The following is a 17,027-nucleotide window of genomic DNA, read 5'->3' as shown; positions in this document are numbered from 1 at the left end:
TCCACGACTGCAGCTCGGTCATGGAGACGAGCTGCGGGAAAGCGCGTCGCACAAACGGCGACCACACCTGCTCACCGTCGTCTACGTAGAGCCGGAGATGTCGCAGTCTCAGCGCATGTCTGCGCATCATCAACCACGGCATGCCCAGCCCTCCTTTCAGCGGGTGTTGGCAACAAACGGATCGCCTCACCATCGGAACGCTTCCTTTCCACAAAAAGCGGAAGAGGATGCGCTCCATTTCGGTGATGGCGCGATCGGGACAAGGCACGACGGTCAGGCGGTATTCGATGACGGACGCGATGTACGCGTTCGCCACCTCCGCCCGACCTTTTAGGGACAGCTTCCTCTCGGACCATTGCCGGCAGAGAGTGGCCACCCTACTCATTATCTCGTCCCAGTTCTTCTCCGTTTGCAGGTCCGGACCGAACCAGACTCCGAGCAACTTGACCGGACCGTCCGTCCAGCGTCCCACTACTGAGGCGCTGCCGGACGGTATGGGCTTGCTTCTCCAGGTGCCGAGCAGCAAACCCACCGACTTATCCCGGTTGATTTTCGCTCCCGTCACCGCTTCGTAGTCTTTCAGCGTCTCGCCGACAAGCTCAATGTGCTCGTGGCTAGACGCTATGACGGTGACGTCGTCCGCGTATGCCGACACGCTCGTCCCGCACCCCAGTTCTCGCGGGATGCCCCTCAGCGTCGCCAGCTTCCGCAGTAGTGGCTCGAGAGTCAATACGTACAGGAGCGGCGACAGGGGGCATCCCTGACGAACCGAACGTGCAATGTCGAAGGGTCCCGATAGACGTCCATTGACACGAACAACCGAACGGATGCCTGTGTACAAGGCAGCCATCCAGCCGCGGAAAACGGGACCGAAGCCGGCCGCTTCGAGGACGGCCTCCAAGTATCGATGGTCTACCCTATCGAAAGCTTTGGATTGATCCAAATTGATCAGGGCCCCACCCATGCCAGGTTCCTTAACTACCCTCTCTATGATGTAGCGCATCAGATGGAGGTTGTCATGGATGCTCCGGCCCGGCACGGCGCACGTCTGCTCCGTGCCGATCAGTTTCTCGATGACAAGCGCCAACCGCTTGGCTAACACCTTGGCTAAAATTTTCATGTCTGCATTGAGCAGAGTGATGGGCCTAAAGTTATCTATGGCGTCCCCCTTGTTTGGATCTTTCTTCAGCAGCGTTACCGCTCCTCGGCTCACAAAACCGGGAATGCTCCCGTTCTGCTGCCAGTTGCAGTACACGACCGCCAAGACTTCTCCAAACAAGTCTGGCATACAGTTGTAAAGCTCGTAGGGCAGACCATCCAAACCCGGAGATTTGTCCGTCGAGCAACCCGCCATCGCGTCCCTCACCTCCTCCGCCGTGATGACCCCTTCGCAGCACTCCGCCTCTCTTGCTGAGAGTTGTGGCAAGCTGTGCAGGTAGGCACTAAAGTCCACCCTGCCTTCTCGCTCGCCACTCCTCCCGAACAGTCGGGCAAAATGCCGCTGAAACGCCTCGCACATCTTGCTCGGCTCGAGCAATTCGCGCCCCTGTTCGTCTACCAGAGACCGGATGGTGGCTCTGTTACCCCGCTGCGCCTCCGCCACCCGGGCCTCTCGTGCGGCTCCAACACCTTCATTCCCCAGAGCACGCATCCTTGCCCTGACAGCACACCCTTCGTGTTTAGCATTGAAGTGTTGGTCGAGGGCCAACCTCGCCGCTAAAACGTCGGATGCGATGCCACTTCGCAATGCCTCTTCTAACTTTATCACTAGCTCCCCCTCTTCTCTGTTCCTCTCTACAGCTAGTGCCCTGCTATACCTTATTGCTTCCGCCCTTACTGCTCTCTTGAGGGAAAACCACCATTTGTTGTTGACGATGGCTCCCGTCAAAGCCCTCTTTACTAACGTGCTAATCCGGTCTCTGAAAACCTGTCTCGACGGGAAAGACGCGTTTAGTTTCCAGTAACCGGGACCCTGCCTATGTTAAAGATAGATCCATAGATAGATAGATCCATAGATAGATAAATCCATAGATAGATAGATCCATAGATAGATAGATAGATAGATAGATCCATAGATAGATAGATAGGTAGATAGATAGATCCATAGATAGACAGATCCATAGATAGATAGGTAGACAGATAGATCCATAGATAATTTTCTTTATTGGCCACACAGGGCTGAACACAGAGGGGACAAATACAAATGTAGAGTTTTTCTTTTCGAAAATGAAAAAGAAAAAGGGAAAAAATGAGACAAAAAAAAAGTAAAATTCTGATCAAAAGGGATCGGGAAAAAAAAGATTCATAGATAGATAGATAGATAGATCCACAGATAAATGAATAGATAGATCCATAGATAGATAGACAGATAGATCCATAGATAGATAGATCCATAGACAGATAAAGATATAGATAGATGACTTGATAAAGATATAAATATGTTTGTGAGTTCATGTTTATAATAATGTTCTTATGTTAATGTTCTGATGGTTGTATCCAGTATTAGCTGCAAGATCTTGATTATGCCAAAGTAACAGCATTCATCCTCAGTAATTTTTGGAAGTAACAATTGTTGCAAGTGGCCCCAACATTCGTCATTGGGTCCTTCATAATGTTCTGTACAATCACACACCTATTTCTCTATAATAACTGGGCACATCACTGCTGACTGTTCCTCTATATCAACTGAGTACATCACTATTGACTGTTCCTCTACTCTTATTTTTGTTATAGATCTTCTACATGGTTACTCAACCTACTAGAAATAATAGCCAAATTTACTTGAAATTAAATTTTGCTGCCTTGAATGAAAAAAAAAAGATTTGTTTAAGATAATATAATCCTATATTATGACTGTAATAAAAAAAATAATAAGAGTATAGTCTTATCTGGAATACATTTGATCATTTTTTTTTTTTTTACGCCCTTTCAAAGCCTAGTCAGGCTCATGGGCCCGGTTTCTATGGCATATGTGTTCCCCCCAGCTGGACGGGATGCCAGTCCATCGCAGCGTTACTCAAGAAACAGGAAGAAAGAGTGAGAGAAAGTTGGGGCGAAAGAGTACAACAGGGGTCGCCACCACCCCCTGCCGGAGCCTCGTGGAGCTTAGGTGTTTTCGCTCAATAAACACTCACAACGCCTGGTCTGGGAATCGAAACCGCGATCCTCCGACCACGAGTCCGCTGCCCTAACCACTGGGCCATTGCGCCTCCACACATTTGATCATAGTCTTTCTCAATCAGGTATCATTTGAGGTTAAACAACAACATAAGCCAGTGAGAGGGCTTCTGTGGGTTTCACTCAGTCTCCTAGAAAGAACAATCAAATCTACCTCAAACCACATTCTTACAGTATTGAAAAAAAAAAAAATAGAAAAAGAAGAATCAAGGACAACATCAGATAGTGTAGTTCTAGATACACTATGACTGAATAAGAGACAGTGTTGGTCACAGTGGAATTACTTTGATTATCTTATGTTAAATCAATGAGGTTGATGAAATATTACCAGCTCTTTAAGTTTTCCATTCAAGGGTGATTGACATAATTGGTTGAGTAATTAACAGAATGACTTCCAATGTCTAGTTGCATTTCTTTACATTCTGAGTTCAATTCCCACCAAGGTAGACTTTTCTATTTTATTTTATCTTTTTTCTGAGGGATAAAAGTAGTCAAAACTTGGAGTGGGTGTCGAATCATTTGACAGTAAAAACCAGTTTCTCCCCTCTTTCCCCCCTATCACACACTGTGACCTCACCATTGCTAGAAACCATTGTTGTTGTTGTTATTGTTATTATTATTATTATTATTATTATTATTATTATTATTATTATTATTATTATTATTTAAGACAACAAACTGGCAGGATCATTAGCATACTGGACAAAATGCTTAATAGCATTACATCTTTCTTTACATTCCAAAGTTCAAATTCTACCAAGGTCAATTTTGACTTTTAACTTTTCAAGGTGGGGGATCAATAAAATAAAATGCCAGGATGGATGTGATTGACTAATCCCCTTCCACCAAAATCTTGGGCCTTGTGCCTATATTAGAAAGGATTGTTATTTTAATCATTTCATTTTTAAAGCAACAAGCTAGCAGAATCGTTAGTATCTTGGATAGAATGTGGTATTTTTTCCAGCTCTTTACAAATCCTGCCACGGTCAACTTTGCCTTTCATCCTTTCAGGGTCGATAAAATAAGTTGTGGTCAAGTGCTGGAGGCCAATGTAATTGACTTCTCCTCAGAATTTGCTGATCTTGTTCCAAAAGTGAGATTGCATCTAGAAAGTTCCCTTCCAAGGCACAAATCCAGGCTAGGTTGTTTTATGGAAGACCAGTAGCCAACCATGCATACCGGCCTCCTCTCTCCATGCCACCAATGTCATCCAAAGGAAAGGCAAAGGCCGATACAGCTTGGCACCAGTGACTTTACAACTCATTTCTACAGCTAAGTGAACTGGAGCAACTGAAATGAAGTGTCTTGCTCAAGAACACAACACACAGCCTGGTGTGGGAATCCAACTCACTACCTTGTGATTGGGAGCCTGATGCTCTAACCACTGAGCCATGCACTAGACACTAAGAAGGGTGCGATGCAATTTGTAATATATTGTTTATTACAAATTGCGTTGCGCTCTTATTATTTGTTTACTTTTGTGAAGAGTTATCTCAGTCTAGGCGCAGGAGTGGCTGTGTGGTAAGTAGCTTGCTTACCAACCACATGGTTCCGAGTTCAGTCCCACTGCATGGCACCTTGGGCAAGTGTCTTCTGCTATAGCCTCGGGCCGACCAAAGCCTTGTGAGTGGATTTGGTAGACAGAAACTGAGAGAAGCCCGTCGTATATATATATATATATATATATATATATATATATATATATATATATATATATATATATATATACATATATATATATATATATATATATATATATATATATGTATGTGTGTTTGTGTGTCTGTGTTTGTCCCCCCACCATCGCTTGACAACCGATGCTGGTGTGTTTACGTCCCCGTAACTTAGCGGTTCGGCAAAAAGAGACCAATAGAATAAGTACTAGGCTTCCAAAAAATAAGTCCTGGGGTCGATTTGCTTGACTAAAGGCAGTGCTCCAGCATGGCCGCAGTCAAATGACTGAAACAAGTAAAAGAGTATAAAAGAGTATTACAAATATTAGGAGGTGTTTGATTGGTAGAACTATTGGAGCGTCAAGAAAATTCTTTGCAGTATTTCTTCTGGCTCTGTGTGATCTGGTTCCAAATACCTCAAGATCAACTTTACCATTCATTCTTATCTGGTCGATAAAATAAAGTACCAGTCAAGTACTGGGGTTGATTAGATCAACTAACCTCCTCCTGCTAAACTTTCTGGCCTTGTATCAAAAATTGAAACGATTTAAAAGAAATTATTATTTTATTATATATTTTTTTCCCCATTTCTTCATTCCTTTTCCAGTTTAATATCCCAGAAGTGTGCATGATGTGAAGATGTACATAAAAAATTTGTTTGTAAAATAAATTAATAAATTGAAATAAACTCCATTTTCTAAACCTTAATTAATATTTTTTTTTTTATTCATTTTTCTGTTCCAACAACCCTCATATCTATATATTTCTGTTAGTACCTCACTACTGCTGTCTTCTCCATTGTAGACCCAAGCAACTCAGCCAGTTCTCACGCGTTCTCGATCTCGCGACCCAAAGTCATGTACCATCTCCTGACGCAGGCTGTTATTTTTTTTTTGATGTTATTTGATTTTTTTGTGTGTGTGTGAGTGGAGGGAGAGAAAAATATTTTCTTTCTTTTTTTTTTTCATCTCGCCATTCCACCGCCATCACCACAAACTTCTTGTGTGCTATTCCACTCCTTTCGGGGGTACTTTTTTTTTTTTTTTTGTTAAAAAAACTATAAAAAAAATAATATTCTTTGGATCATTTCGCTCCACTCCAATCTAGTTATTGCCATGGGGAGTTGATGGCGAACTGTTGAGCTCCTTGATTTAAAAAAAAATATAAAAAAGATTAAGTAAAATAAAATAAAGAATTAAAAAAATTAAAAAACAAAAGCAGTGCTATGACGGTTTAAAATTTTTTTTTTTAATTTAAATTATATTTCAGTTAATTACTTTCATTCCAAGACAATTTACCATTCTTATGAAAATTAAGATGCAAAAAAAAATAACCAAAAAGAAAAAAACAAAAAATAAAAAAATCAACAACAACAATAACAAATACAAAACCGTTTCCCTTTTTGTTTGTTTGTTTCTTTCTGTCTTTGTTTTCTTTCTTCCTTTCCTTGTTATTCTGTCATGGCTGCTGTGGCCCTGTGGAGTTGTAGTGTTGTGAATTATAAAAAAAAAAAAAGTTAAATAATTTTACAAAGAGAAAAAGGAAAAAAAATTGAATTCCCTCCTCTGTGACCAAAACTGTATTGAAATGATTTTTCTTTTCTCCAAATTATATTTCAAATTAGAGCTACTACACTCACAGCACTGATGCCCTCTCCTTCAGAAAAACAATATATGTACCACAGGGACATCCTTGTTCTTATTACTATTATTAGCGTTTCCTTTAAGGTGCTGAGCTGGCAGAATTGTTAGCACTCCAGACAAAATGCTCAGCGGCATTTTGTCCATCTTCAGTTCTGAGTTCAAATTCTGCCGAGGTCAACTTTGCCTTTCATCGTTTCAGGTTCAATAAAATAAGTACCAGTTGAGTACTGGAGTCGATGCAATTGACTTATACTCCTCCCTGAAATTGCTGGCCTTGTGCCAAAATTTGAAATCATTATTACTATTCCTTTCTCTTATGATAGATACTTAGTGTTTTCATTACTATAGTTATAATAATTATTATCATTATTGATAAAGTGGTGTAAGGCGGTGAACTGGTAGAATTGTTAGCGCACTGGGTGAAATGCTCAGCAGCGGTTCGTCTGCCTTCATGTTCTAAGTTCAAATGCCAGTGGGGTAGACTGTGCCTTTCATCCTTTCGGAGTCTATAAATTAGAGCTACTACATTCACGGTACTGATGCTCTCTCCTTCAGAAAAACAAGATATGTACCACAAAGACTTCCTTGTTCTTATAACTGTTATTACTATTCCCTTTAAGGCAGCGAGCTAGCAGAACCATTAGCATGCCAGGGTCAAAGTAATTGACTTACCCAATCCCCCCAAATTTCAGGCCTTGTGCCTATGGTAGAAAGGATTATTACTAAAGTGGTGCAAGTAGTTAGTTGGCAGAATCATTACTGTGCCAGACAAAATGCATTGCAAATTTCCTTCTGACTCTTTATGTTCTGTGTTCAAATTCTGCCAAATTCAACTTTGCCTTTCTTCCTTTCAGGACCAACAAAATAAAGTACAAGACAAATACTGGGGTTGATATAATTCATTGAGCCCCTATTCCTAAAATTACTTGCCTTGTGCAATAAATTGAAACAGTTATTACTAAAGGGCAAACTGGCAGAAATTTTAAGGCATTGGACAAAATGCTTAATGGCTTAACTTCTGACTTTCAAATTCTTCCAAGGTCAAATTTGCCCTTCATCCTTTCGGAGTTGATAAAATAAAGTACTAGTTAAGCACTGAGGTCATGTAATTGATTTTTCCCTCCCACTCAAATTTGCTGACCTTGTGCCAAAATTAAAATTATTATTATTACTTAGGTGAGGCAGCAAACTGGCAGAACTGTTAGCATGCCAAGCAAAATGCTTAGCAGCATTTTGTCCGTCTTTACATTCTGAGTTCAAATTCTGCCGAGGTTGACTTTGACTTTCATCCTTTCGGTATCAATGAAGTAAGTACTAATTCTGCACTGGAGTCGATGTAATCGACTATCTCCTTCCCCCCAAATTTCAGGCCTTGTTCTTTTAGCAGAAAGGATTGTTATAACTTAGGTGGTGAGTTTGCAGGATCATTGGCTTATTAGACAAAGTGCTTAGCAGCATTTCTGCTAGTTCTTTACATTCTGAATTCAGATTCTACTGAAGTTAACTTTGCCTTTCATCCTTTCAGAGTTAATAAAATACATTCCAAAGACCCTTCCACTAAAATTTCTAACCTTGTGCCAAAATTTGAACACTTCATTATTATCATCATTATTATTATTACTACTGTTACTACTATATTATTATTATTATTACTAATATTATTATTAACTACTATAATTTCAAAAACTGCTGAGGCTAACCTTGCCTTTCATTCTTTCAAGGTCAACTTAATTGACTTACCCTGTCCCCTAAAATTACTGGCCTCAACCAAAAGTTGAAACCATTACTACTACTATAATTATCATTTAACTGAATTATACGAATTTTTATTTATTTTCTTCTTGTTTCTATTCTATTTAACAACAAAAAGAAAAAAAATAACACTGAACTAAAAATTTTCTTTTTCTTTGCCTATTTTTAATTACAAAAATTAAAATTTATCTAAATACTTTTACTTTTTTTTACTTTTTCTTTTTTCTTTTCACTAAACTTTTTAAAAAAAGATATTCTAGAAAGAATGACAAAATTCATTTTCCAGTACCCACAAAAATAAAGAAGTTAAATATGTACAGCGTGTGGTAGTGTGTTGGGCCGATAACCTAGATGTCTGTAGGTTGAAACTATGTCCTGCTAATTAGTCTTTTTAAGGCACAAGCGTAGTTGTGTGGTTAAGAAGCTCACGTTGCAATCACATGGTTTTGGGGTTCAGTCCCACTGCATGGAACCTCATGCAAGTGTCTTTTGCTATGACTCCCAGACCAACTAATGCTTTGTGAGTAAATTAGATTGACAAAAACTGTAGAAACCTGTGTGTATGTATACATGTGTGTGTTTGTCTCCCATCACCACTTGACAACTGGTGTTGCTATGCTTATATCTCTGTAACTCGGTGGTTCAGTAAAAGAAATAGCTAGAATAAGTACCGAACTTTAAAAAAATAAGTACTGGTGTTGATTTGTTTGACTAAACCCTTGAAAATTGTGTGCCAGTATGGCTGCAGCCAATGACTAGTACAAGTAAAAGACAAAAGATAGAGTGAACACATTCATCCCTTTTGATGTCTTAATTATACGGAATTTAATTTTTGAAAATAATGAAGAATTTGAAGAGTTAATAAAATAATTAAGTTTGTCATTATTAAGCTGCTGTTTAGAATGTATTAAAAGGCGGCGAGCTGGCAGAATCGTTAGCATGCCGGGCGAAATGTTTAGCGTGCTTAGCGGTATTTCGTCTGTCTTTATATTCTGAGTTCAAATTCTGCTGAGGTCGACTTTGCCTTTAAAGTGGAGGCCCAATGGTTAGGGCAGCGGACTCGCGGTCATAGGATCGCGGTTTCGATTCCCAGACCGGGCGTTGTGAGTGCTTATTGAGCGAAAACGCCTAAAGCTCCACGAGGCTCCGGCAGGGGATGGTGGCGAACCCTGCTGTACTCTTTCACCACAACTTTCTTTCACTCTTTCTTCCTGTTTCTGTCGTACCTGTATTTCAAAGGGTCAGCCTTGTCACGCTGAATATCCCTGAGAATTACGTTAAGGGTACACGTGTCTGTGGAGTGCTCAGCCACTTACATGTTAATTTCACGAGCAGGCTGTTCCGTTGATCGGATCAACTGGAACCCTCGATGTCGTAAGCGACGGAGTGCCAAACCCATTGTTCAACTGGAACTTGTCGATTTGGAGATTTTATGACAATGCATTTTTCAGTTTCTGGAAACAAGTTGCCGTTAATCTTTCCCCTTCGTGACACTGAACCCGTATTTTAAAAATAAATTCGAAAGCTTTTTTTACATGAAAATGTAAAAGCGTTGATCTTTATTTACCTTTCGTAACTTAAACAATTTTTTAAGATGCATTCCATTGTCTCTTTCAGTTGCTTTGACCTGTATCTTTTGTTTTCTTAACAGCTGTAATCATTTAAAAAAATTTAGGTTTAACTTTTATAATTTTCAAATTTTCTTTTAGCTTAGATAAGTAGTGTAGTAAGGGACGTTACTCTACATGACTCCGTTTCAACTTCGTTTCGTTTCATTTTACGTAGCCAAGTATATTTTCTCTTCCATTTATTTTTTTTTCACATACTAATTTCAGCTTGAGATGTGCAGCCATGCTGGTGCCAGCACATATATATATATATATATATATATATATATATATATATATATATATATATATATATATATATATATATATATATATATATATATATATATATATATATATATATATATATATATATATATATATATATATATATATATATATATATATATATATATATATATATATATATATATATATATATATATATATATATATATATATATATATATATATATATATATATATATATATATATATATATATATATATATATATATATATATATATATATATATATATATATATATATATATATATATATATATATATATATATATATATATATATATATATATATATATATATATATATATATATATATATATATATATATATATATATATATATATATATATATATATATATATATATATATATATATATATATATATATATATATATATATATATATATATATATATATATATATATATATATATATATATATATATATATATATATATATATATATATATATATATATATATATATATATATATATATATATATATATATATATATATATATATATATATATATATATATATATGTGTGTGTGTGTGTGTGTGTGTGTGTAGAGCGAGAGAGAGAGAACTCAAGCGCACAACTCGTTAGGGTAAATGAGGGAAAATTACTATTCGTAAATCTCACAACGAGAGATATTCAGCAACAGTACTTTGGGGTAAAGATTGTTTGCCAACATAACATAGCAGTCCTGGTTTAGGATGAATGTTGCCGTAACTTAGCCCCAGGAGACATCGTCGCCAGCTGGCTGTACGACACGATCTGTGTCCTTATATTTTCGAACAAGGGAATCTAGCACCCCCAACTCAGCTCAAAACAATATCTGCGTATCGCGATTTCCGGGTTATTTCCCTTCATCAGCACAGAAATTGACTTTCGGGTCTGATGTGGGCCCCATAGGGCAGGAGGTGGGGTTTGATACCCTGCCTCCAGTCATTGAATACAGAGAGGTGAAAGCACTAAAAGTGACAGCTATTTTAAAGTAAAACATTTTTAGATAAACTATGAAAGAAAAAAAAAAGGATTAAAAAAGTGTATTAAATGTAACTACTCGAGTACAGGGTTTGAATAGCCATCGTATCCCCACATCCATATAATATCTATTTCTTTATTGCTCACAGGGGGCTAAACAGAGGGGACAAACAAGGACAGACAAGGGGATTAAGTTGATTACATCAACCCAGTGATTAACTGGTACTTATTTAATCGACCCCGAAATGATGAAAGGCATTGTCCCCTCTGTATTTCGCCCCTTGTGGGTAATAAAGAATTAAGAGATTGTCGTGTTTTTACTGGTTTTACTTAGTATACTGTATACCGAAATGGGCGTTATAACAATCCAACATATTAAGGATTATCACTGGCGATGAGGATTTTAGCAACTCAGGAGAAGTTAACAAACTCACAAAAGTTTTTGTTGTGCGAATTTCACGGAAAAAAAAAGAATCGTAGAATTATGGAAAATTTGTTGGCCGGTTTGCTCGAGTTGCAAAAATAGCAACAACAGCAGCAGCAGCTACAACTGTAAGAACAACAGCTGAAGCAACAACAACAAATGCTGCAATTAATGAAGTCGTCAGGGAATATAGAAAAAGGATTCTTGCCAGACTATGTCGCGAACTCCATAACAGAGTTCAAATTCGAACCTGACGAAGGAGTTACCTTCGGAGCATACTACAGAAGATATGAGAAAATCTTCGAGAAAGAATGTAAAGATTGAAACGACGAGACGAAAACGCGCTTAATCTTCGGAAAACTGGCGGCAACAAAACACGAACGGTACAGTAATTATGTACTCCCAAGAAAACCTTCGGACGTAAACTGTCATGACACAACAGATGTATTGTGTAAAATCTTCAGTGAAAAAAGCGTTGTTCAACACACGTTGGAAGCGTCTGAACAAAGAGAAAAACAACGACGCGAACTACAACACATATGCTGGTAGAGTAAACAGGGAATACGAGAAGTTTAAGATGGACGAATTAACGCCAGGTATGTTCAAAATGCATGATTTTTACACAGGAACTTACTGCCAAAAAGGACGCAGAAGTTAGAACTAGAATTCTCACAAAACTGGAACAAGACCAGGATCTAACCCTACAAGCGTCAGAAGAAATATGAAATAAGGTTTGATAAAACAATTAGTTAAAGCTTCAGATAAAGTAGGTGGCACAATGTTTTGTTCTTTTTGTTTGGTATTTAAACTTTGTTGTTCAGTGTTCAAGGATCGTGAGTTCGATAAAGGATTTGCATCTGTGGAGAACACTCAAAAGTAGAAAGTACTTGAGTCTGCCTAGAAATTACGGACATTTTAAGTCTTTTTAGCCATTCGAACGCCTTCATTTAGCAGCAAATCGACTGTGCTGATCTCGACACAAACCTTTACATGCTTTCTAGATCTGCTAGAAATAGCGGCTAAATCTTCGGTAAATTTTTAGAGTTACACCCGCACGATTTTCAATAAAAAAAAAAGAAAAAAGAACTCGGATTTTTTTGGCGTGGAATCAAGTACCTTGACCTAATATGCTGCAAATCCCTTATTTTGGTTCGGGAAGAGGGGGGACCCCCATCCCGGAATCATTGGCAATTTTATTTTTTTCGTTGAATGAATTCCTGAGTTTTGTAGCATAGTTTTGTCACAAGAATTCATTCAACGAAAAAAAAAAAAAAAAAATTCCAATGATTCTGGGACGGGAGGTGGGGTCCGCCTGCCCACTCCTTTTCCGATCCAAAAATAAGGGATTTGCAGCATATTAGGAGGTCAGGGTACTTGATTCCATGCAAAAAAATCCGAGTTCTTTTTTCTTTTTTTTTTAATTGAAAATCGTGCGGGTGTAACTCTAAAAATTTACCGAAGATTTAGCCGCTATTTCTAGCAGATCTAGAAAGCATGTAAAGGTTTGTGTCGAGATCAGCACAGTCGATTTGCTGCTAAATGAAGGCGTTCGAATGGCTAAAAAGACTTAAAATGTCCGTAATTTCTAGAAAAAAAGCCCCCCCCCAAATGATTTTCATCATCTGTATTTCATCATCTGTATGCAAAACTATGTCAGAACTATATTTTTTGTGAAAATAATCAGTAAAAAATTTGAAAAACTTGTATTGGAAGAAATTCAACAAAATCAGCTATCGAAAATTAGATAATATAGATTCCTTCCGTAAGAAAAAGGGAAATCCTTAATTTAAAAAAAAAAAAAAATCAAAATGCAATTAAGTGTAATAAATAGGTATAAAGAGAAAGTCACGTATTAAAGTTATTTCTACAGATTTCCTACAGAAATTAGAGCCAGCACTGTAAGTTATGATGCTTCGTATACTAATGCATCTATGTAAACAATTCGATCGAAGACAGAAAGATAGATAATGGGTGTATATGCATATTTCAGGAGTCCTTGCGGATCTTTCTTCAACACAACATCCAACTCATTAATCATCCATGAACACATTGCTTAAAAGCTATCAAATATAACAGTGTAACTTCCAGTACTGCTTCTAATTTTTATAGAAAATCTGTAGAAATAACTTTAATAAAGTAATTTAACAGCACTGCTGATACCGTTTATTGACTTATAATATAACTTTAATGTACTTGGTAGTATGTTATGGTCGTATAACGAAATAGGGTGTCCCTACCAGCAATTAATAAAAGATAAAGTGTAAGAAGCGAAACTGAGAGGTAAGTTGAGGAATAAGTGCCGGTAATTCTGCCGTGGACATTAGTATAAAGTTCTTAGACAAGGGACGTTACTCTATTTGACTATGCGTAAATCACTTCCTTTCGCTTCGTTTTTGTAGTCGTTATCGTAATGTTTACATGGTCGTTTAATAATTAGAGGAGCCAGTTGACAGTCAGGTGGCATTATATGATATAAAAAATATATATTCAAGTCTATACTTGTTTCAGTCTTCTAATATAATTTCATATTTGGTGTGCTTTACAGGAATATTATATAAATCTCTGGAGGGTTGGTAAAGTTGACTTCGTCTGAAACGTAAAGGGCCGTAGCTTAAATATCGCAAGCGTTTTGTCCAATGCTCTATAGATTTTATCCCCGTTTTCCCCTTTAATATACGTTAGAGAGGGAACAGGCACTCAAGTATCCACAGTCCTGGAAGGAACTCTGGAGTATTGACCATGAAAGATTGTCCTTCACTTTCGTGTTGTCACTGAGTTCTTGAGAACCCCAAATAAGCTTAAAATATGGGGCGAAAAAAGTGACCCTTTCTGCAAGTAGTATGAAGTAACTCTTTGCACCCTGGACCACATTTTGATTTGATGCCCTAGGGCACTAGGAGAAGGCCAATATAAGTGGAGACATGACAAGGTACTTGCAGAAATCACCAAACGGACTGATCTGCAAAGGGTGAAGGTTAATAAACATCAGAGGGTATAAAATTCCTAAAGGAAGGCAACAAAACTTCCACGGTAAAAGCAATGGTAAGGGGACGAAGGTCAGACTTGTCTTCCCAGAGGAGATAGCAGTAACATCACTCCAACCAAACATGCTCCTGCTCTTCAGGAATACAAAAACTATCATTGTGGTCAAGCTCACAGTGCCTTGGAAGGACAGTCAATATTTCCCACCAGGTAAAGAAAACAAAATATCAGGACTTAGTTCGAAATGCCTTTGTCAAGGGGTGGCATGCAGCCTCATTTCCCATTGAATCTAGCTGCTGCAGTTTCCCAGCTAGATGAGTGCACTGTTGTCTTGAACCCAGACAACTGAAAAGAATTTATCAAGAAGGAAAGCATGGCAGCTGAAATTAGCTCCACTCAGATGAAGCATACAAAACGCTTGTGACCGTGAGATACCTGCTGATGATATGGAAGGCTTTTCAGTATTATGATGGATTTAGAAGAGATTTCAAAATCTCTGAATAGCTCCTACAATTGCAATGTGAGGCAAAGCATCTCTGATGTTTATCTCACATATATATATATATATATATATATATATATATGCATGTATGTACTTGCAGACATGGCTATGCAGTTAAGTTTGCTTCTCACCACATGTCTTTTGCATTCATTTCCACTGCATAATACCTTGACCATGAGGTTTCTATTATAGCTTTGACCAAAGTCTTGAGTGAATTTGATACACAGAAGCTGCAATAATCTCATTTTACACACATACATATGAGCATCTGTATTTATTTACATATGTGCTTCTCTGAAACTTGCCCTGTTGTGTGTGGTGATGTTATTATTTCCACTGTCAGTGAGTCTTCTGTTAGCTTTGTACCTTTGATTACATGTAGAATAAACTATATCTTAAAAAATAGAAAGGGTGAGTAACAAAAAAGTTATTCAGTTTTAAAATAATGTCTCAGTAATATATGTTCATCTAACTCATGCTAGCATGGAAAAACAGATGTAAAAGCAACCAAACATATATAAAGTAAATGTCTGAAGAAACACACATTTTCTCCAAGTCATCTCGCATTGAACATTCTCATGATAAAAGATGTTTCAAGCATGACCATCCTGTTCTTTACTCAAAGACCACTCTTTTTAAGATGGTAGAATGTGATTTGAGGAAAATTTTGTTGCTATATATAGCAGATTGAATGAATACAAAGAGGCTCTTTGAACTTGTGATGATATGTAAAGGTGTATGTTGTCATTGAACAGGATTAGCTGTTCCAGGCTGCAAGCTCCAATTTTTTTTCCCACAATCACATTAATCATGCTGACCTTCCTTTTTAAAGAGAATAAGATGTGCTTTGGGGAGACTTGGCTGTTATTTCCAGCAGGCTGTATGACCATGTAGAGGCTCCTTTGTTGGTTGGTTCATCACATTTTGGCACAATGCCAACAATTTTGGGGAGGGGCTAAGTCAAATCAACTGGTACTTATTTTATTGACCTCAAAAGGATGAAAGGCAAAGTTGACCCTGGTGACATTTGAACCTAGAATGTAAATACAGACAAAATACAGCTAAGCATTTTTCCTGACATGCTAATGATTCTCCCAGCTCACCACCTTATGTTTGGGTGTAATACTGGGTGTATGAGAGCTTAGTTGTGGAATATACATAAATTTAATTGGTCTTAATGATTAATAATTTAACACTGTCCAAACCACAGATGCATATAAGTATCTCTAGGATTTCACAACATAGCAAACAGGTCACATACGAGTATCTCTGGTTTTTTTATGACTGTTTGTGAGAAACACATGCACCAATGGTATTTCATAGATAATAGATGCTTGCATGTGGTTTGGATAATTTTAATAAATCAAAGATAAATTATTTATTTTGTTTTCTTTTTTAACAGATTTTTCATAAAGCTGGAAGATTTTCAAATGATTTTAAAAAAATAAAAGAAAATTTATCAAAGTTGAAAAAGTTCTTTCTAGAAACCTAAGAATATTAAAAGCAATGTAACAATGGGAGCAGAGATTGTTGTGTTGTTAAGATATACACTTTATAATCACTTAGTTCTGGGTTCAGTCCCACTGTGTGCACCTTAAGAAAGTGTTTTTGCCATAGTCTCACACTGACCTAAGATTTATGAGTAAAATTGGTTAACAAGAAAATTTACAGAAGACTGTCCCTTTTTTTTATGGGTAGTAGACTTAATCTGCTACCATAATTAACACTGCCACTATCAGGTCCTTGCAAGCATTCAGATTAAATATCCTCCCTAAGAATAATTCAAGAATTATTTGGTTTCTGCATCCAGACTCAGAGTTCATGTAAAAGGTTATAGGCATTATTTTTTCATCTCTATAAAAATGATAAAGTTATGATCCCTGTAAAATATAGTTGAATGCCTTTCATTAAATTATTTTGTATTTTCAGTAAGAAGTCAAGAACAGAAACAGAGTAAGCCCTTCCGTGGAA

The 17,027-nt window shown here is 37.4% G+C and overlaps 1 protein-coding gene across 1 annotated transcript in view; it reads left to right on the top strand.

Moving 5' to 3' along the window:
- The window catches only part of LOC106879534 (AN1-type zinc finger protein 2B), a 41,062-nt gene extending 24,486 nt beyond the window's left edge, over window positions 1-16,576 (top strand). Inside the window, exon 12 of the mRNA XM_089355165.1 lies at window positions 16,459-16,576. Within this exon, the coding sequence (XP_089211291.1) occupies window positions 16,459-16,548 (90 nt within the window). The 3' untranslated portion in view covers window positions 16,549-16,576. The remainder of the gene's footprint in view (window positions 1-16,458) is intronic.
- Window positions 16,577-17,027: the final 451 nt, after the last annotated feature.

The sequence above is a fragment of the Octopus bimaculoides genome, chromosome 7 (assembly GCF_046866305.1).
Source record: "Octopus bimaculoides isolate indiv1 chromosome 7, ASM4686630v1, whole genome shotgun sequence".
Classification (NCBI taxonomy): domain Eukaryota; kingdom Metazoa; phylum Mollusca; class Cephalopoda; order Octopoda; family Octopodidae; genus Octopus; species Octopus bimaculoides.
This window is presented reverse-complemented; position numbering and strand designations above follow the sequence as displayed.